The sequence below is a fragment of the Chelonia mydas genome, chromosome 12 (genome assembly GCF_015237465.2).
Source record: "Chelonia mydas isolate rCheMyd1 chromosome 12, rCheMyd1.pri.v2, whole genome shotgun sequence".
Classification (NCBI taxonomy): Eukaryota; Metazoa; Chordata; order Testudines; family Cheloniidae; genus Chelonia; species Chelonia mydas.
In genome coordinates this window covers 23536425-23558320 of record NC_051252.2, presented here as the reverse complement: position 1 = coordinate 23558320, position 21896 = coordinate 23536425, and the positions used below count along the sequence as shown (strand labels likewise).

The window sequence follows — 21896 nt, the reverse complement described above, 5'->3', positions numbered from 1 at the left end:
CCATTACTAGTCTATATTGAAGTAGGAATCTACCCCATTTGGCATATTGCTTGTATCCTTTTACTCTTTGCATAGTGTGTGTCCTGGGGCACTCAAGGGGTCTAAATAATTGTTTATCACTGCCTTCCCTGCTTATATGGTAATTACATCCCCGGTTTACTTCCATAGGACAACATCTGTACCTTTTCAGGAGAGACTTCTAGCTATTTGGTAGGCAGCTTTCTCTGTTTGAGAACTCCGATTAAACTCCTCCTTCTACAACCATAGGCACAAAGATACTTTTTTTATTGCTTCTGACAGATGTGAGTAATGCTTTTCAGACTCTCTCCCTCATTCCTCCCCACCCCATATAAAAGATTATTCACTGATTTTTGTTGAATATGCTGGAGATTTACTGCATCTCGCCTCTTTTGACAGATTTTATGCCCTCAGCTCTTAAACCACTTGGCATTGTACTTTTTCCCTTTATCTCCCTAATTTGTAGTTGTATCTTCTCAAGAGACTGTCAGTTCTGTCCATACAAGTTGCTTAATTTCTTTGACCACAATAGACCGTCTTGCTATTAAGTGCTGCTAACTAATTGAACTGTGGGGAAAACGAGCTTCCAAATGAAATCTGCTCCATTTGTAATTTCTTGTAACTGTAAAAAATATTTCTGTGCATTACTTTGATTTCTTTTGTAATAAACTTGAAACACCTTTAATTTTTTACCCAAGTTCTTATTTCTCCAACTCTTTGCTTTATTAAAATGCTTGCCTATATGTTTACATGAATTGTGATGTCTTTAAATATGACTCGAGCTGGACTGTTAGACAGAACCTATACTCTCCCTCGCATAAATAGTATGCAGTCTTTTTAGCTCTTGCTATTCATAGGTTATCTAGACTTTCTGGGCTATTTATGAAGATGTATGTTGTTCCCATATTCTTGATTGTCTCAATATTTTAGAGACCTGGTGAAGATGAATTTGCTTTTCAGGACCCCTTCTTGTTTTACTTAGTTCCATTTGTCTGTTGTCTTCCATGTTTGCTGTGCTCCGGTGTTTTTTTGCTATGGATAATATTAGAAATAATATCACTTCGTAAAGCAGTTAAATCTTGCTCTCTATTTTCAGGATGTTCATCTGCTTCTGACAGAAGCTGCCTCTTACTTGTCCTAATAATGTTGCTTCCTTGCGTCACTTTTTCAACGTTTGGAATGTCTCCTTGAACATTAATTATCTTAGCTATTTTATTAATTTCCCACTTCAGAGCAATTACCTTGTCTCCATTTTGATCCCTGGGTTATTTCTACCTTGGCCGAAAGGCCAACCTTAGATTGCCTTTGTCCTGCCAGTGATGAGCAAGTTCACTTTTATGTATCTGCAGAAATGAGCCTCTAATAATGATTCACATTACCATTTCCTATAGTATAGCCATCACTTGTTCTCCTGTTTAACTTCAGACTGTACATTTTGAAGAACTAAAAAGCAGTTGGTATGTTAGCTGCAACTTGTAAAAGTACAGAATTGTTTGTCTTTGTAAATGTTTCTGTTCACTAATGAATACTCATGTGCGGTATCATAGGGAGAAAAGTGTTTTTTAAATTGTTTACAGTAGGAGACTGCTTAGGAAACCTGGTTCCTGTTCATGCTTCCGAAACTTACTTGATTTTTAACCTTGGACAAGTAACATAGCCTCTGCCTGTTTTCCCATCTGTAAAATAGGCACAGTGATTTACCTGCCTCACATGACTGTAATGAAACATAATGCTTGTAAAATGCTTTCTTATCTTGAGTGTAAGCACTATAAAATAATACAGCTCAAACATCAGATTATGTTCATACAAACTACAGTACTGTGATTTAACTTAAAAAGGCATTGAATTAATCTTTTTTACTTACAAGACATATTGAAGTATGATTTTTTTTTTTTCAAAATTGTTTGATGTAAGAGATTCAGACATCTCCTTAAAAATTGTTGGAATGTTTGGTGCTTTCAGAATGTCACCTGTTGGTCTGACAGAGCAAGACTGACCTTTAGATTACTCTGCAAGGTTCCTCTCTCTGATGCAGGCCTAGTACATTTTCAGGAAGGGTTTGACATTTCATAATAGAGGGAGGGAGATTTGGTCTTGTGTCTTTAATTGATACGCTGACAAGTGTAAGATTTCTATAGTTTTTTAATCATACATGCATGAAGAGTTTCTGATCAGCGTATTTTGTAAGCAGGAAAAGCATTTACAGTGGCTGCTTATTCAGGATACGTAGACTGACTTTTTGGAAATGCATGAAATTGCCATGTTTATTAAAGAACTGGGCACAAAATTAATTCTGTTTGGACATGCAGTTAAATATAATATATCTTAGCTGTGTTGATTAATTGGGGATATTAACACATGTTACAGATTGTATAACCATAGCAAAATGTCAGTTTTCCTTCTCCCTCCAGTCCATGTGTCAGATTTTCCAAGTGTTGTCAATTTGCAAATTGCAGTGAGATTTAAAATTGGATTGGTTTATATGATCCTCTTAGCAGAAGGACAGCCGGGGGTTCATTTTTTTAGAGTATAATTGTTTGCTATCAAGTATAATCTCAACTTTTTAGAAGAATAAACTGGAATATTTATGTAATACTTTATATAAAATAATTTTGCCTCTGCTATTTGTGCATCCATATTAATGACTACATGTTCTTCCCCTTAGGGAAGTACCTTTACAGTGTAGTTTGTTCAGCTCCCTTATTGCTAATTAAAGTGAAGTATAATTTGAGTGATTAGTACAGGCGCCCTTGCAGTCATAAGTAGGGATAGCCTGCAGCCGTATTGCTTGTGTTGTGAGCCTGTCAGCATTAACAAAGGATTGAGCCAGGTCAGTTCTTAGCTGATAGATTTCCAAGGATGAACTGTGTAGAATAGATGGTGCTGTTCCCTATGATTGAGCCAATTCCCCACCATTGTGTTCTAAGCTGCTATCCTGTACCTATCATTGTGGTATCTGCAACGCTATCTTTCAGGTCATGTCTACACTTAAAACGCTGCAGCAGTGTTGTAGCACTTTAATGAAGATGCTCTACGCCGATGGGAGAGAGCTCTTTCGTTGGCTTAGTTAATCTGCCTCCTCAAGAGGCGATAGCTATGTTGGTGGGATAAGCTCTCTTGCCACCATAGCGCTGTCTACATGGGGATGGGGGAGATGGGGGAAATAAAGGGGGATGGTTTGGTTGGTATAACTACTGTTGCTCACGAGTGTGGATTTTTCACACCCCTGAGTGACCTAGTTATACCAATATAGGTCTGTAGTGTAGACCAGACCTCAGATGAGAGATAAAACTGAAGTCCTGACTGTGACCTCTGGTCCCTTATTCATGCCATTCCTCTGTTTTCTGGCTTTTCCCACGTGCCTGCTGACCACAGCTGGTATTTAGATGCCATATCTTAGGCAGTTGCCTCAACGTAGTGCTCTGGAATAGGTACTCTTCTCGACAAAGGTAGTGACTTCTGCAAATCTATTTAGTGACTCATCTGCCTCTGGCTTTTTTGTTCTCTCAGTCCTAAGTAGATCTTCTGAAAGAGGCTTATATTTCTTTTTGTTTCATTCAGTCCTTTGCATTTGGCTGCCTTTTTTGAGTTTGATCTCTTGTTTGGTTGGTTTGAGTAATTTTGCATCCTTGTATCTTTTGTTATGGTTATAAATTTAATAAGACAACCTCTGATTCACAGGAGAGCCAGTATGTTGGCTGACTAGATGTGTATTTTCTTCTTTCCTAGGTGCTTGCCTTCCCTGTCCTTTATGGTCTCTTAACCTTTTCCCTCAGAAATTGGGCTTTTTTTTCCTACTCATGTCATTGGCTGTTTTGTACTTGTCCATTAGAGAGACAAAGGTGGGTGAGGTAATATCTTTTTTTGGACCAACTTCTGTTGGTGAGAGAGACAAGCTGGGGCCAAACCTGAAGAAGATCTCTGTGTAGCTCAAAAGTTTGTCTTTTTCATGAACAGAAATTGATCCAATAAAAGATATTACTTCACCCACCTTGTCTCTATAATATCCTGGGACCAACATGGCTACAACGCTGTATTTGTCTATGAAAGTTTAAATAGAGCTGCTAGTGCAACTTTCTGCCTTGTTACAATATCTCTTTGTGCTATTTTTCTTCATCAGTCTGCTCTGAGTTTGCATTTCATTTGTTGTATTGGTGTCACTTATGTCATATGCAGCTTATATCCTTTCATATCTTGTTTCCTTTAATCTCTCTTTAGGGGCATGGTGGAATACTCTTCAGCCAGAGATGGAATTCAATCTTTTGTTAATTGAACCTCTATATATTAACTTTATTATCTTGTTCATCAGTTTTTCTCTGTGTACATTTGTGTTTAACTGGCTCTTGCGTCCCATGATTACTTCTGTATAGAACTACTTTAACAGCAGTTACTGGGATGATGTTCAGATGTTGTTCTTGAAGAAAATAAAACTAGACTCTCTCATGTTTTCAAGTGACCAGTTGTTTTCCATAATGATGCAGAATGCTGAATTGTGGTTTTCATGTTGTGGGGGTGATCCACTGGTGTCTAAATGAAGACCCTTAATATTGAATATGGTGCAACATGTAGTTGTATTTGTTGAAGTCTGAGATAAGTTGGCATTTTCTGTCTCATGCTCTTGAAGTAGGAATACAAAGCCCCTGACCCTCACATTTTTAGATTGTATCGGTTCATGAGCACATGTAAAAATACTTTTGTTTGTTGTATTCATAGATTGATAGGTTATTGCTCTGCCATCTGAACCCCCAGACATTTAAATGAACTAATCCCTTAAAAATTGGGTTTGTGCTTTTTTGGTGCCTTATGATATATATATATAAAGAAGTCCTGAAAGGCGCGCGTGCACACTTTTTTTTTTTTTTTTTTTTTTAAATACTTCGGAAATGGTGAGAGGAACCTCTAGTCTGTTTTCCCTAGCTTCACTAAAAGGTCTATTGGGGTGGGACATCCCGGGACATTTTCATTGTGAGCTCTCAAACTCTAATTGAAGAGCTCATGGCACGGGATTGTCCTTTTATTCAAAATGTTTAGTAGTCATTGAAATGAAGTGTTAACAACAAAAACAAAATCCCTTCTCCCTGCTTAATGTCTCAACCTTCACTTTGCTGGCTCTTGTAACATGAAATGACAACAACTGCTCCAGTTATCAGTCTTTGACAAGATGTAAATGTCTAATGTAGTAAACAAAGAGAGCCCCTCCTTCCACAGTGTCTTGAGAGGTGGTTGTGGGGAGTTGGAACCTTCACATTCCCTTTATGCATCACAGAGAAGCACAAAGAGGACATATCCTCTTTTATTTTTTCTCTGTGCAGTTCACCTTTGACAAGTTTGTTTAAATATTATTTGATTTCCCCAAGATTTGAAACTGCTAAAGAACTTTAGGGATGAACATGAAACATTCACCATTTTAATTTTAGTCAAAAGTATTTGAGGGATAAAAATGGAAAATTATATTTTACCTATTTATAAAAAAACCTCACTCCTAGATAGGGACAACTAGCATGTATGCCCTCTGAGCCTGATCTTGAAAATACTTTAACATGGGTTTAAATGTATACATATAATTAATCCCATTGACTTCAATGGGACTACTGACATGGGTAAAGATAAGCACATGCATTTGCAGGATTGGGAACCTAAATATGTTTTTAAAAATTATGATGCAGTACATTATTTGATAACTAAAACTGTACTAGTTATCATGTGCTCAGATGAGACACTATATAAAATGCATTTTAGTATTGTGTTTAAAAAATTCTGGCATCCACAATTCATAGTATTGCTAGTTTTTAATTCTGGTGTGTTGTTGGGTTTTTTTGTTAGATTTAATGTGAACAATAAAATTCTTCATCCTGAAATTGCGGAATGGTAAGTAGTTTATAACCTTTCTTTTCCTAAGCCTTTTTTGTAACTTGTTTATTTTATTACTTCTCCCAGCAGAATCTGGTAAATTCCTTATTGCATGTTTTACAGTAGACATTCCAACAGAAGCCTCTCCCTTTACTGTTTGACATTTTTTTATTCTTATGTTTCATGCTGGGAATGAAAATAACATGCAAAGATTTAGTTTTTACTTTCTTTTAAAAATCAACATTCTGTAACACCATAAGGAACAGAGAAGTTAAGTAACATTTAAAAGGTCTAGGCATTACTACAATGAATACCAAAGGAACTATTAATTTAAAACTTGATATAAGGGGTGCCATTTTATAAACATTGTTTTTACTTCCTTTAAGGTTTATTTTAATAGCATTAATTCTGATGAATTATTTTATTGTTCATATGTATGTCATATGTAATTCTAGAGGAACTCCATAGCAATCTATTTATATGTTAACACCAACCTAAGATAAACCAAATTATAAGGTGCCACAGAACATTAATGTTAATATTTCTTAATTTGTTACAATATTAGTTACAACACTTTGTAATGTACGTAAGTTATAGTAACATACTATTTTGTCTTAGAAAGCTTTTGCGTTTTGGTACCCACAATTCCTCCATTTTAACAGTATCATTAATGTTGTCTTAACCATTTTATAACTAAGGCTTTCTAGTTTTTCATTTAGCAAATTAACTGAAGAGACAGCAGAGTGGATTTTTGCTAATTAAATTGGTTTTTAACTAAGCATTTTAAATGTATTAGTCTGGAGCTGAGAAAACAAAACCTTACTTATGACAGATAAGCTACTTGTTTTTCAGAACCTTTAAAAAATAAACAGGAAAAATACATACTGCATCCTACCATTGCAGCTTAATATATTACAGGCTACTATACATTACTCTTATTAATAACTTGTGTTAATAATAAACATTACTCTAGTATGAATAATCGTCTGTACAGTAGTCCATGTACTGAAAAGAAGTGTGAAATTGAAATTTGTCTTGAAGGCACCTGATCATTAACATATCAGAGTAATGGAACTTAATAACCCAGATTCTTTGTTCTGTTGCATATCCATTTCACTACTTTGGTAGTGTAATAATGTTTTAAAAGAAAAAAAAGGAACACTTTTTAGATAAAACAAAGCTGTATTAGAGTCATCAGTATGAGAGATGGAGATGTGCAGTAGCTGAGTTCCTCTTCTGCAGTTCTCGCACAATTTAGGAGAGGGAAAGTCTCTTAGTGCAGAAACCTGTGACAGCCGCATAAACATTTAGAGCATGGACTTATTTTTATATATATATACATATATATATATGTACACACAGAAGAAGGAAGTTCCCATGCAGAAGCTTGAATAATTTAGAGTCAAGGTTTTTGAATTAGGTGCTTGATCTTGCAAGGTGCTAAACTCTCTATGAAGTGCATAGAACACATTGGTAGTCATACTGAAATCAATGGAGCTACTCAAATACTCAAAATTAAGCACAAGCTTAAGTGCCTTGTCATGATATAGACCAGTTCAGTGTGTATATCACTAATAGTTATGGCCCAAGATATACGTATTAGTGAAATTTAGGTCGAAAGAGTTTGTTATACATTTCAAGAAACTTCTTATAAATTGTTGCTTTTAATTTTCCCCCTCATTTTTCTGGTATTAAAAAAAGCTACAATCCATCCCCTGTTCCCCTAATCAAAGTAACATCTTGTTTAAAAAAATATTAAAGTTAAGTGTTGCCCGAGAGTGGGGCTGAACCCATGAGTTCTATATGAACTAGCATTGTCCTAACCCCTGGTTTCACACTGGTATATTGATCTGGGGTTGAACTTGGAGATTCAGGTAGTCACTGTTATACCTAGATTAGAGCAAACTGACTGGCTCTCGTGATGTTAGTGTGACAGATATTGCAATCCATTGTAATATTGTTGGGGACCATATTTTATTAAGTTTATGTATCATGGTGGTCCAAGGATTGTATGCAATGGGGGCGGGGGGTTACCACAACTCTTCCAGGAACCCAAAATAGTAGGGGATGATAAGGTGAATCACTTATGTTGCGAACATCTCCACAGAGATACCACCCCCTGAAGAGGCTTTCATATACTGGTTCAAACTGGGTTTTCCAGAGACCAACAGACCAAAAGAGGGCTTTTGATATAAAAAGGCTGGATTTAAATTTTCTCCTCCAGCAAATGGACAGGACCTTCAGTCAAAGGCGGGCCCCAACTCTTGTGGAAGGGTTGGAAAGACTTTTTCCCACTAGGACCCCATAAGATGGGAGACTCCTGGTATATTTAAAGATGATGTGTTTAAATCTGTTCATTGTTTTTATTATGTTTCATCTGTAACGTTTTTTCCTTAAGAATAAATGTGCTTGTTTGTATGGTAATTTGTAACTACTGTCAATACGCTGTTCATAGGCCTCTGAGAGAAAGCCTTTAGCCAGACTGACTTAATGGGCGTATCACAGTGTAAACTGTGCAGACTTAAAGCCCCCGGTCAGAAGGACAATGAGCAGGTGCTTTCAGGAGACCTGAGACCTGACTGGGCATTCCCGGAGTGGGCAACAGAGGAGGGGATACAGGTGCAGTTACTCTGAAACTATGACAGCTAGCACTTCAGAACAAATGTCACAGACTGTTTGCGTGTGAGGCAGTCAGGGTTGGTATCACAGTACTGCAGTATTTCTTATATGAAGCAAGATTATTTCAAGCATTTTGAATGGGTACTTAGATAAGTCTACAATTAAACTCCTTTTCCATTTTCTTGTGCATACAAATCTTGAGACTCAAAGATAATTTATAGGGTGAGAGAATTTATTTAGCAGTTCAGATAAACTTGACAGGTACTCCGTTAGCATGGCTGGAAGTTTAGAATAGAGTTGCTGAATATGTTTAGATAATGCTATGTTTTATATGTGGTCACTTTCTATTGCATAAATTTTCTGATCCAGATGTCCTTTTAAATATTGCTCCACCAGTGATTTGTTCATCTTAATGCATGCAAAATTATGGAGGTGCTCTTGTAGCTCCTTAGTTAAAGTTGCATTGTGGTTTCCACTTCAGGCAGATGCTAAATCCTTCAAAAATATATATTAGTCTCTCAGAAGCATTCAAAGTATCTCTGTTGCAACAAGATCAAGATCCTTGGATTTGGGGCATTGCACATGGGAAAGGAGGGAATCACTTAAAGGAGCCTTCTACAAATGGCCACCTTTGGAAATTTACAGGAAGGAGTCTTGTGATTCTGTGGGTCACTAAAGAATGTCAACAGGTGGCTGTCTGAAAATTGGTACCCCCCTTCTGAGACCACAGCTCAACAGCATCAGATTGAGGCTACAGTATGTGTAGGAGGGAGAGTAAAGGTAGATGAGGGATGTGAGGTGGAAGTATAGGGGAGGAAATCAGAAGGAAAGTCTGAATTGAACTTGAAGAGATTGGTGGAGCTAGCAGTGGTGCAGAAAGAATCTCCTTTGTACTATATTGTACTTGAAAGCTAGAGAAGAACTTTGGACCTCAATTCTTTCCCAATTTAAAAAATAGCACTTGGTATGCTTTATCAGGGCACATAGCTCTTCAGAAAATTCTACTGTAGCTGTCAGAGTTCAGGTTTTGTGTTCAGGTGTAATTGTAAAGGTGGTGTGTTCTTCATAACTTGGAAGCAAGTGTTTTTTGGGGGGTAAGGAGTCTAGATGTTTGGGTGATATGGCATATGCACCAAGACTGCCTTAATTAATGGTTTCCTTGGCTTTTTCAGTTTGTACCTAAGCAACATTAGCTGGAAAGTAATAAATTTTTGGAATGAAGAATATATTTTTTTTAGAATATTGAATAGTTCGGGTCATTTGTATACTACATTTCATGACAGGGGTGCACAAAAAGTCTTCTCCTTAAAGTTGAATTGATTAATTTGAGTTGTATTTTTCCATTGACACATTTATCCTTTCACATTTTAGCAAAAGCTATAGCATTTTGTTTTCCATTATATTTGTTGGAGAAATCCCATTTTGTCAAAATTGGCAACTAAAGGTTAAATGGCTGAGCCTTCTGAACCAACAATAAATGTGAACTAGAATCTCCCACTGTCCTCTAACACCCTACTGGGACAAGGGTTCAGTACTGACAAGAGTGTATGATAAATTATGGATCGGATGTCCCCGATACTCTTTAAGCCTTTGTTTTCAAAGTTTTCTAATTAAACTGATTTATCACGCAATTTAAAAGATGAAACACATAAAAAGAACTTGACCTGAAAACTGAATGTATTTTAAATTTTTTTGCAGTTATTGCAGAAGTTTTGTTTTAGATTATTTACATATCCAATACAATTTAAAACATACATTTAAGTGCTTTATTTAAAATGCCAGTTTAACAATATAAAACATATGCTGGATATGTAGTATACTTTAAATATCGAACCCCCTCTTCTCCCCCCGAAAAACACAACACAGACACTAAACCCGTTTGACCTCGTATGTCAATCAGAATGAAGTTTTCCTACAATTGCACAACGGGCTATTGTCAGTCTATAGTCCTAGTGTCTGTCTACCTTAATGCTGATCTCCACATCAATCATTTTATTGAAATAGAAATAAAGTATTGCAATGAAACATTGTCACTGGATAAATGTGTCCCAGTTGGAACATGACTAAAAGCCATCCCTTTGCCTGGGCGTTTATCTGACAGAAGCAGCTCATTACTCATGGTCACTGTTCTATTTCATTGGTTTTCTTCTTTAATTGAATAAATCAAGCACTAAAAATACCAATTGTTATATAATGTTTGCAATAATTTTGGTATTTTAATAACTTGTAGTATATCTTAGAGGGGTTATCTGAACAGTGGGGGAGAAACATTTAGCAATATATGAGCATTTTATTTATATATGCTGTATTTCACTAGCAGCTTTAGGAATGATGAACTTGAGTGTTTATGTACGGTCGGTTTCACGTCTTCTGTGCTTTTTGCATATTTTGAGGGACAGCTGCAACTTTTTTTCTTTTGTTTGAGTGGATCCTCCTACAAATGAGAAAATTGCTATGTAGCTAACTTTGCCACACGTTTTAAAACTGGGCATGAGTTTTGAGAATGCATTTATATGTATATTTCATATTTTCATGTTTCTGTAGAAACCTTGTAATACTTTGATCAGTCAGTGCTTGGTCTTTAGAGATATGTTTAAGATCTCAAGGATCATTTTGTGTTCATTATACAACTTTCTCTTTCAAGCATGTATAACTTGCCCCCATTTAAAATCTTTGGGTAACTAAAAATTGTATTGTTGGATAATTTACCAATAAAGTAAATGGGCATAGGAAATCCTGTAATTTTAGCACTTTTACACTTTAGGCACATAGTTTAAGGATAGCTTCAGGATGTGCAGGAGTGAATTAGGGAATGAGCATGAATCATAGGATTTTGGAACTACAGGATGTAGGCAGTACAGAGCCTGTGTTGAAGGAAAGAAAGTGACTAAGAAAATGCAGAAGGAGGTTGTTTAATAATAATCAGTTACTGTTTTTGTGAAAATAGTAAAAGAATTACTTTGTTTGATAGTTTAAAACAGATAGTAGATCAGATTCTTCTTCTTAGAGTGCTTTCTCATGTTGATTCCGTTCTAGGTGTGTGCGCTCCCATGTGCACAGTCGTCAGAGATTTTTGCCTGGTGGTATCCACAGGGTCGGCTGTGGCACCCCCTTGAGTGCCGCGCTCATGCTCTGGTATATTGAGCACCACCGGCCCTATGCCCTCTCAATTCTTTCTTACTGCCCATGACAGTTGGTCGGAGCACCTTGTCTTGCTTTGTAAGAGTGTTTGTGGTTCTTTAAAACCCATTGTCTATCTTCTTTGTATAACGTTCGTAGGTACTTAACCATTGAATAAAGTTTTGGGTTTGTTTGATAGTTAGAGTCCCGGCTGGGACTTCACCCTGAAGCAGGGCATGCCCTGTTCCCCCAGCTTCAAACCATGCTCGTCATGCAAGAGGCCGATGCCTATTAGTGATCCCCACGACAGCTGTTTGAAGTGCTTGAAAGGACAAGTGCAGAATCTGTTAAGAACTTTTGAGCGGGGTATCCACTTGAGGGCCCTCCTCATGGAATCATAGAATATCAGGGTTGGAAGGGACCCCAGAAGGTCATCTAGTCCAACCCCCTGCTCGAAGCAGGACCAATTCCCAGTTAAATCATCCCAGCCAGGGCTTTGTCAAGCCTGACCTTAAAAACCTCTAAGGAAGGAGATTCTACCACCTCCCTATGTAACGCATTCCAGTGTTTCACCACCCTCTTAGTGAAAAAGTTTTTCCTAATATCCAATCTAAACCTCCCCCATTGCAACTTGAGACCATTACTCCTCGTTCTGTCATCTGCTACCATTGAGAACAGTCTAGAGCCATCCTCTTTGGAACCCCCTTTCAGGTAGTTGAAAGCAGCTATCAAATCCCCCCTCATTCTTCTCTTCTGCAGACTAAACAATCCCAGCTCCCTCAGCCTCTCCTCATAAGTCATGTGCTCTAGACCCCTAATCATTTTTGTTGCCCTTCGCTGGACTCTCTCCAATTTATCCACGTCCTTCTTGTAGTGTGGGGCCCAAAACTGGACACAGTACTCCAGATGAGGCCTCACCAGTGTCGAATAGAGGGGAACGATCACGTCCCTCGATCTGCTCGCTATGCCCCTACTTATACATCCCAAAATGCCATTGGCCTTCTTGGCAACAAGGGCACACTGCTGACTCATATCCAGCTTCTCGTCCACTGTCACCCCTAGGTCCTTTTCCGCAGAACTGCTGCCTAGCCATTCGGTCCCTAGTCTGTAGCGGTGCATTGGATTCTTCCATCCTAAGTGTAGGACCCTGCACTTATCCTTATTGAACCTCATCAGATTTCTTTTGGCCCAAACCTCCAATTTGTCTAGGTCCTTCTGTATCCTATCCCTCCCCTCCAGCGTATCTACCACTCCTCCCAGTTTAGTATCATCCGCAAATTTGCTGAGAGTGCAATCCACACCATCCTCCAGATCATTTATGAAGATATTGAACAAAACCGGCCCCAGGACCGACCCCTGGGGCACTCCACTTGACACCGGCTGCCAACTAGACATGGAGCCATTGATCACTACCCGTTGAGCCCGACAATCTAGCCAGCTTTCTACCCACCTTATAGTGCATTCATCCAGCCCATACTTCCTTAACTTGCTGACAAGAATACTGTGGGAGACCGTGTCAAAAGCTTTGCTAAAGTCAAGAAACAATACATCCACTGCTTTCCCTTCATCCACAGAACCAGTAATGTCATCATAAAAGGCGATTAGATTAGTCAGGCATGACCTTCCCTTGGTGAATCCATGCTGACTGTTCCTGATCACTTTCCTCTCATGTAAGTGCTTCAGGATTGATTCTTTGAGGACCTGCTCCATGATTTTTCCAGGGACTGAGGTGAGGCTGACCGGCCTGTAGTTCCCAGGATCCTCCTTCTTCCCTTTTTTAAAGATTGGCACTACATTAGCCTTTTTCCAGTCATCCGGGACTTCCCCCGTTCGCCACGAGTTTTCAAAGATAATGGCCAAGGGCTCTGCAATCACAGCCGCCAATTCCTTCAGCACTCTCGGATGCAACTCGTCCGGCCCCATGGACTTGTGCACGTCCAGCTTTTCTAAATAGTCCCTAACCACCTCTATCTCCACAGAGGGCTGGCCATCTCTTCCCCATTTTGTGATGCCCAGCGCAGCAGTCTGGGAGCTGACCTTGTTAGTGAAAACAGAGGCAAAAAAAGCATTGAGTACATTAGCTTTTTCCACATCCTCTGTCACTAGGTTGCCTCCCTCATTCAGTAAGGGGCCCACACTTTCCTTGGCTTTCTTCTTCCTGCTTCATCCTGCATCCCTCCCACTTGGACCCCACTCCCAGCACCTTGGCATTGGTGCAGAGTGCACCGCCGGCACCAGGCCCCACCGGGCACTGTTCCCCCTCCGTGGTGCCCAAGAAGTGGCAAAAGAAGAAGAGCCCCTCGGCACCGGAAGGGAGAGGGGCTTCGGGCAAAGGACCTATGTCAGGCCACATGCCCACCCTGGAGCTTCACGAGGGTACTGCTGCAGTCAGACCCCCAAGCCCAGCCATGGATCTGCTTCCGACTCCCAGGAGCGGCAAGGGACCCTGGCTTCTCCTAGGGCCTTCATTGCCCTAAGCAGCCCTGGCGGCTAAAGAACAAGTATGCCGGCCACAGATGCCATGCCAGGTGTCAGACTCAGCTAAGACCTCAACATCCAAGGGCAAGCTGGTCATGGGGCCACCCCATTAAGGCAGGGGAGCATCCTTGGTCCCCGATTGCAGGCGTGGCTCCTCATTGCCACAGTCTAGGACACTGCCTCCGCATCCTCAGAAGGCCCACATCCCTGATGGTGTGCTTTCCCCCTACGAGGCATGGGACACTGGACTCAAAGCACCAGTCCCCATACCCTCGGTACCAACGAACTTCCCACCAGACGTCGCCAAGGCGCAGATCACCATCGCCTAGATGGTCTCATAGGCATCGGTCCCCACCAGTGCGGGATCGCTCCCAGTCACAACATCGGTCTCCACCTCCCCGGTACCGCTCGTCGGGCAAGCACTGGTCCTCGCCTTCTTCTCACCAATTGCTGATGAGGATCAGTCAGCAGCCTAAGGACTCCACAGCTCCACCCTGGTCACCAGAGGGGCAACGGTCCGAGTTGGACCAGGAGTTCACTCCCTCTCCAAGGAAGGGTAAATCACCGCCAACCCGCGAGACCAGTATGGCAGCCGCAGTGGTGGCATGGCTGCAGGGACAGTGGTCTGACCAATGGCCATACTGGAATCTGTGGGGTGTGCCTGTAATGCTGGTCCCGTATTCCCACCTTTGCTCCCTGGCCGCCCTGGACAAACTGCCCCTGGCACCACCGGCACCGAAGTCGGAACACAGTGCCGAGTCCAACTCAGGGACAGCACAGCAGGCTCCAACGCCTAAGGAGCCATCCCTAGAGAAAGAAGGGGAACCCGCCCCTTCCTCTGCGGTGTCTCCGGACGAAGCGGTAATGGTCCCCTCCCAAACTGGCAGTCCCCCTGACGACTTCAAGGAGCACAAGGCCCTCCTTAAAAGGGTGGATATCAATTTAAACTTGGAGATTGAGGAGTCAGCAGAGTCCGATGACCTCTTTAATGAGATATGTCATCCTCCACCCCGGCCTGGGTTGCGCTGCCCGTCCACCCAGGGGTCTTTAAGATTGTAAAATTGCTGTGGCAGACCCCCTCTTCCATTCTGCCTACTTCTAAAAAGGTGGAAAATAAGTACTACGTCCCTGCAAAGGGATCTGAATATCTCTACATGCACCCTCTAGCAGGGTCATTGGTCATGTCCACTGTTAATGAAAGGGACAGGCAGGGACAGGTGAGTGGCACGCCAAAAAGCAAAGATGCCAAGAGATTGGATTTATTTGGCAGGGAAATTTATTCAATGGCAAGCCTTCCATTTTGGGCGTCTAACCACCAGCCCTGTTAGGCAGGTACAGTTTTAATCTGTGGGACTCCCTTAGCAAATTCAGGGAGGCCCTCCCGCAGGACCGAGCCCAGGTATTTGCCACTTTAGTGGAGGAAGGTGAAGCGGTAGGAAAAGGTGCCCTCCAGATGGCCTGGGACGCTACGGACTCAGCAGCCAAGGTTGTCGCCTCTGCAGTGGTAATGAGGTGCAGCTCTTGGTTGCAGTCCTCCAGGTTATCCCAGGAGATGCAGACCACCATTCAGGACTTCCTGTTTGAGGGAGCAGGGCTCTTCCTCTGTGCTCACGGACGCAAGGCTCCATGGCCTTAAAGACTCCCGTGCCACCCTCCACTCCTTGGGCCTTCATACCCCTGAGTTGTTCTGTCCTCTGCCTCCCCAGTCTAGGTCCTGAGTACCTAAGGAAAAAGGACAGAGACAAGGGTTTAAGCAGTGACACTGGTCGTCTTCCCATTCATCTCCTCAGCCTGGCACTTCCAGTAACAAAGGAAGCCAGAAACAGGCATTTTGAGGGTGCGCACGAGGACTGCGCCCAGTCACATCCCAGGATCCACCCTCCTACTCTTTCCTCAACCACCTGCGCCCCTTCCAGTCGGCCTGGTCACGGCTGACCCTGGACCATTGGGTGCTTGACATAATATCTTCAGGTTACACCCTGCAGTTCGTGGCTGACCGTCCCTCCCATCTTCCTTCCCCGTCACTCTTGAGGGACCCTTCTTACAAGCAACTCTTCGTTCAAGAGGTCAAGAACCTACTGCACCTGGGGGCAGTGGAGGAGGTCCCTCAAGACATGAAAGGGAAAGCTTTCTACTCCCAAAAGCAAAAGGGGGCCTCAGACCCATTCTGGATCTGTGTCACCTCAACAAGTCTCTCAAGAAGTTGAAGTTTCGCATGGTCTCCCTGGCCTCCATCGTCCCCTCCCTGGACCTGGGGGGACTGGTATGCCACCCTTGACTTGAAGGATGCATATTTCCATTTTCCTAGGACACAGACTCTTCCTCCATTTTGTGTTGGGCCAGTGCCATTTCCAAGTCACTGTGCTGCCCTTCTGTCCCTTCAGCCTGAGAGTGTTCACAAAGTGCATAGAGCCAGTGGCTGCTTACCTGAGGCGTTGAGGTGTTCAAATTTACCCATACCTTGACGACTGGCTAATAAACAGCCGGTCCTGAGATCCGGTGCGGCGGCATCTCTATCTCCATCCCCATCAGTGACCCACATCTTTGATGCCTTGGACCTGCGGTGGAGAGCCTACCTGGGCGATCTCAGTATGCAAGGTCATTGGCCTAGTCACGACCGCTCCCTACACATCAATGTCAGGGAGCTCAGAGCCGTTAACTTGGCCTGCCAAGCCTTCCTACCTCACATAAAAAGCAGGGTGGTTCAGGTCCTGACAGACCGTACAGAGGCTATGTTCTATATCTACAAGCAACCAGATCATCTGCTTTTTTGCCAAGAAGCCCTCAGGCTTTGGGACTTCTGTGTACAACACAACATACATCTCATAGCCACACACCTCCCTGGGGCCAATTGCCTCAGCAGGACCTTCTCTTCTCACCATGAGCGGTCCTTCCTTCCACAAGTTGTCAGCCTCGTCTTCCAGAGGTGGGGGACTCCCCGGGAGGACCTGTTCACATTCAGACAGAACAGGAAGTGCCATGTTTTCTGCTCGATTCAGGGGATTGACAGAGACTCACTGTCAGATGCTTTTCTGCTCCCAAAACAATGGTAGTCTTCTGCATCCGAACCTGACGGCGCTACACCTGGCGGCTTAACTGTTGCATGGTTAAATGTGGAGGAGCAGAAGTGCTCGGCCAGTGTCCAATAGGTCCTGTTGGGCAGCAGAAAGCCCTCCACCAGAGCAACTTACCTGACCAAATGGAAGCGGTTCGCTTGTTGGTCCTCAGATAAAGGCATTCGGCCCAAGCGGGCCTCGCCGCAATTAATCCTGGACTACCTTTTGCATCTCAAGCTCCACGGCCTGTCCCTTTCATCTATTAAGGTCCTCCGGCTTCCTGTTCTCTCCTTCTCCTTTCCTGGAAGGTCACATTCTTGGTTGCAATAACATCTCTGAGTCTCTGAGATTAGGGCGCTTACCTCGGAACCACTCTTTACGGTCTTTTACAAAGACAATGTCTAGCTGTGACCATACCTGGCTTTCTTGCCACAGTTTCATGTGGGCCAGGACATTTACTTACATGTCTTTTTTCCATAGTCACATAATTGAAGAAGGAGAATAGGTTGCATTTCCTAGATGTCAGGAGAGTGCTAGCCTTCCACTTTGAAAGAACCAAGCCATTCCACAAGTCGATGCAATTGTTCGTCATGGTGGCTGACAGGATAAAAGGTTGTCCAGTATCTGCTCAAAGAATTTCTTCTTGGATCACTGCCTGCATTCGCTGCTGCTGCAATCAGGCAAAGGCGCCCCCTCCTGCATTCATAACCGCCCATTCAACCAGAGCGCAAGCCTCTGAGGCAGCTTTCCTACCCCAAGAGCCTATCCAGGACATCTGTAGGGCAGCTAACTGGTTGCCCGTCCACACATTCATGTCCCATTACACACTTACCCAGCAGGCCTCGGATGATGCTGGCTTCGGTAGAGCAGTGCTGCAAGCCACAAGACCGTGAATTCTGAGCCCACCTCTGAGGATACTGCTTGTGAGTCACCTAGAATGAAATGAACATGAGCAAGCACTTGAAGAAAAAATGGTGACCTACCTTTTCGTAACTGTTGTTCTTCGAGATGTGTTCTCATGTCTATTCCATTACCTGCCCTCCTGCCCCTTCTGTCAGAGTTGCTGGCAAGAAGGAACTGAAAGGGCGTGGGACCAGCGGTGCCTAATATACCAGCGCATGAGTGCGGCACTCAAGGGGGCGCCACAGCCGACTCTAGGGATACCGCTAGGCAAAAATTTCTGATGACTATGGATGTCAGTGCGCACACCTAAAATGGAATGGACATGAGCAATACGTCTCGAAGAACAACAGTTATGAAAAGGTAGGTAACAATTTTTTACTCTTACTCAGCTTTAATTTTTTTTCATTGCTTTAATGAAAGTATTTCCATAGCATAGTAGTTTGCATTAATTCATTCTTCTAACTGAGTAATTATTATAAAATAAATTGTAACCTTAAACTCATAAAACCCAGTAAATTTAGATTTAGGGTTGTCCCAGATCTTTAATGCTGCTCCTTAGCATACTACTGGATATGGGAATTTTTATTGCAAGATTACATACTCCCTTATAATTATGGACTAATTTTTGAAGATACAATAAACAGCGTATGAAATATTTATATCAGATAATGCACGTAAATAGGTTTGAAGAGTTAGAGTTTAAACTCTTTCTTTGGAGTTCTTAACACTTATTTGAACTGAATCCTAGAGAGAGAACTTAACTGACATAAATATAACAACTATTGTGGAAAAAGTGGCTTTTGAAAATTAAATGTAGAATGTAACAGCAGAATTCTGAAAGGATCAAGGCAACTCAGTTCTGTGTGATTTTGTTGCTTATCTAGAGCCTCCATATATAGGCCAGTTGTAAATTGCTAGTACTTGCCCAAAATGCGAGACTTAAGATGAAGTGACCAAAGAGTGAGTTGCACACACAGTTCAAAAAGATACAATTCTGCCATGGAAAGCAGCTAAGAGATTGACAAATGGATTTACATTAAATATAAATAGGATTGATATATTGCTTTCATTTTTTTACCCATATAGTTACTTTCCAAGGGACCCAGATCACTCGTACATTTTTGCACATACACAGAGAAGCAAATAAATTAGAAAACAGGATGTTTATGTGTCTCTGGAGACCAGAATACAGCATCTAAGGAATTCACAATTAAGTTATACCGTAGCCATGCTAATGACTTGTTTGGATCACTTCATTAATAGAGAGTAGGTTCTTGGTATGTTGGGCATGACAGTTTTGAAATTTAGCCAATTAAAAAGTTAACATTAGTTTCAGGCACCACAGTGTTTCTATTTTAAAGTTTTTCTCTCCCCTGTTGCTGTGTGAAAGACCCACAAAGAGGAGAAACTGCCTATGCAGAAAGTGCATATAAAAGCACAAAGTATATGTATGAGTGAATAGGGGCTATAGGGAAAAAATCTTTCTCTATTCTAGTTTTAGTAATCATAGGTTACATCTAACAGTAGCTTTTTAAAAAAAAATCAAGTGAGTGGAATTTTTTTAATTGACTGCTTTCAGTAATTTAGCTGTTAATCTAAGGCTCAGTTTACATACCAACTATGTATATTCTGCAGTTGCATTAGCTTGAGCCAGTAAGCGATTTTTTCCCCATTCAAATATCAATGAAAGTATGCATATTTGGCCACAAGCTGTTTTTAATAGGATGCTTAAGTGCATAATAGTACACAAATACAATATTTTCTTCTCCTTACTAAGGATAATTATCTTAAAAAGTATAAATATTAATCATTGAGAATAGTAGGACTTTCACCATTTGGCTTTTCTTGCAATGTGAAACTCACTGCTCTTTACAGAAAGCCAGAGAAACTGGACTTTATGCAGGGAAATGACTACGGGCTTAGAGGAAGAGAAAGGAATATCCTGCACCCAAAGCCCACAAAACAGGCTGAAGCCCCTCCATGGTTGCTACCCTAATCTGCTGGTTGGAATATAGTCAGCTGTCCTTCTGCAATCCATACCTGGAGGTTTTGAGCCATGTAATCATAAATTCAGTAGCCCAACAACCCCATCTGAGGAAGTCTTTTGCGGTCTTTTATCGATCATCACTACCACCACCACTGTGGCTTGAGGTGCAGAGGCCTCTGGGCAGTTGCACTGCCTGCAACCTCCCCTCATGGCAATCAAAAGCAGCACTTGTGTAGTGCGGAGGGCCTTGTGATGGCTCTTCAAGTGAGTGGATATTTCCTTACAGTTGCAGTGTTTAAATACCTAGAAACAAGGGTGGCAAATGCCACAGAAATGCCTATAAATAAAACTAATGCTAAATATGATCTCCTTTATGCAAAAGACAACATAAAAGTTATCATGTAAAGCAGAACATAAAGTTTTAAATAAATGTCTTGACAATAAAGCTTTGTGATCTATTCTGGTAGAGTGGGCTTTAGTCCATACTGTTTGCATATGCAGTTGAGCAGTTAGTAATTTGTCAGGAGCTGATCTCAGTAGAGATTAGACATTAAACTATGAAATAAACTATTTGTGAGGCACCTACAGATTACAGATGTATACTGTATATTGAAAGCAATAAAAAGGCAGATCAAACAGGTCTTAAATTGTCCGACTAGCACCTTTGGTACTCCAAAGAACACTATCAGAAATCAATAAACTGTTACTCCCTCAATCTAACAAGAATATAGTTAAACTGCTATTCCATGTCCCTTCTCCAAAATAGAGCAATTAATCTCCTCATCTATACTTGGAATGGGAATATTTTATACCATTCTAGAATTATTCTTCTGGTTTTCATCCATTCTAAAACACTATTTTTGAATGTATCAGAGGGGTAGCTGTGTTAGTCTGGATCTGTAAAAGCTGCAAAGAGTCCGCTTATGCTCCAATATGTCTGTTAGTCTATAAGGTGCCACAGGACTCTTTGCTGCTATTTTTGAATGGTTTATGCCAATGGTAAAATTCTCATTGTGCTTAATAATTATTTTGTGTAATTTTCTAAGCTGTCAAGAAAAATCTAACCTATTCCCCTTTACCATGTTTCTGTTTATAATAGAATTTCAGTCTGTATCAGCAGTTTTATGAAGGTGCCTTGATTGTCACCAATAAATATTATTTGTGAATGAAATGCACTATGTCCCGCCATCTCAAATAATTCTTGATTTGCAGTCAAATCTATGGAGAACTTCTCCTGTCACACACATGTTGGATGAATAAACAATTTCTGAGTTTCATTAAAGCAAGCCACGGGAACACAAATATTTAGGCTTGGCAGAATTCAATTTTTTAAAAAATAATGTTGACAGATAAGGCTGATTATTTTTAAACATTTTTTAAGATTTTTATTGACTTAAATTTTCACAGTTTTGGATAATTGTTGGGGGGCAGGCAAGTATTTAATGACAGCAGACATTGAGATTTAAAAACTTAAAGCTTTATAACTCTTAAAACAGATATTTTCAACATATAAAATACACAAATTAAATATTCTTAAATCAATAAATTTTTATTGGTTTGTGTGTGTGTGTATGGTAAAACTGACATTTACCAACATTTATTGATTTAAAAATCTAATCCTTCCAAGCCTACAAATGTAGATACTGTTATTCCAAAATAGCATAAACACAGCAAGGTTAAAATAAAAAGGGTAAATGTGACATTTTCAGTACATTGCTGAATTATGATAATTTACAATCAATGCACGCTTAAGTTAAATTTGAAAACAAAACTTAAAGAGCTCCACAAAACTCAATAGATATAATTCTAATATGGGCAGTGCTCTCTGCTTTGACAGTATAAAAAATGCACTTTAGGGTTGCTTT

General features: G+C 40.9%; 1 protein-coding gene across 2 annotated transcripts in view; it reads left to right on the top strand.

Moving 5' to 3' along the window:
* Positions 1–21896, top strand: part of PEPD (peptidase D) — a 234086-nt gene that overhangs the window by 51725 nt on the left and 160465 nt on the right. The window contains exon 7 of one of the 2 annotated variants that reach the window (XM_037877713.2): positions 5842–5886. The exons of the other annotated variant lie outside the window; for it this stretch is intronic. Within the exon in view, the coding sequence (XP_037733641.1) occupies positions 5842–5886 (45 nt within the window). The remainder of the gene's footprint in view (positions 1–5841; positions 5887–21896) is intronic. 2 annotated transcript variants of the gene reach the window in all.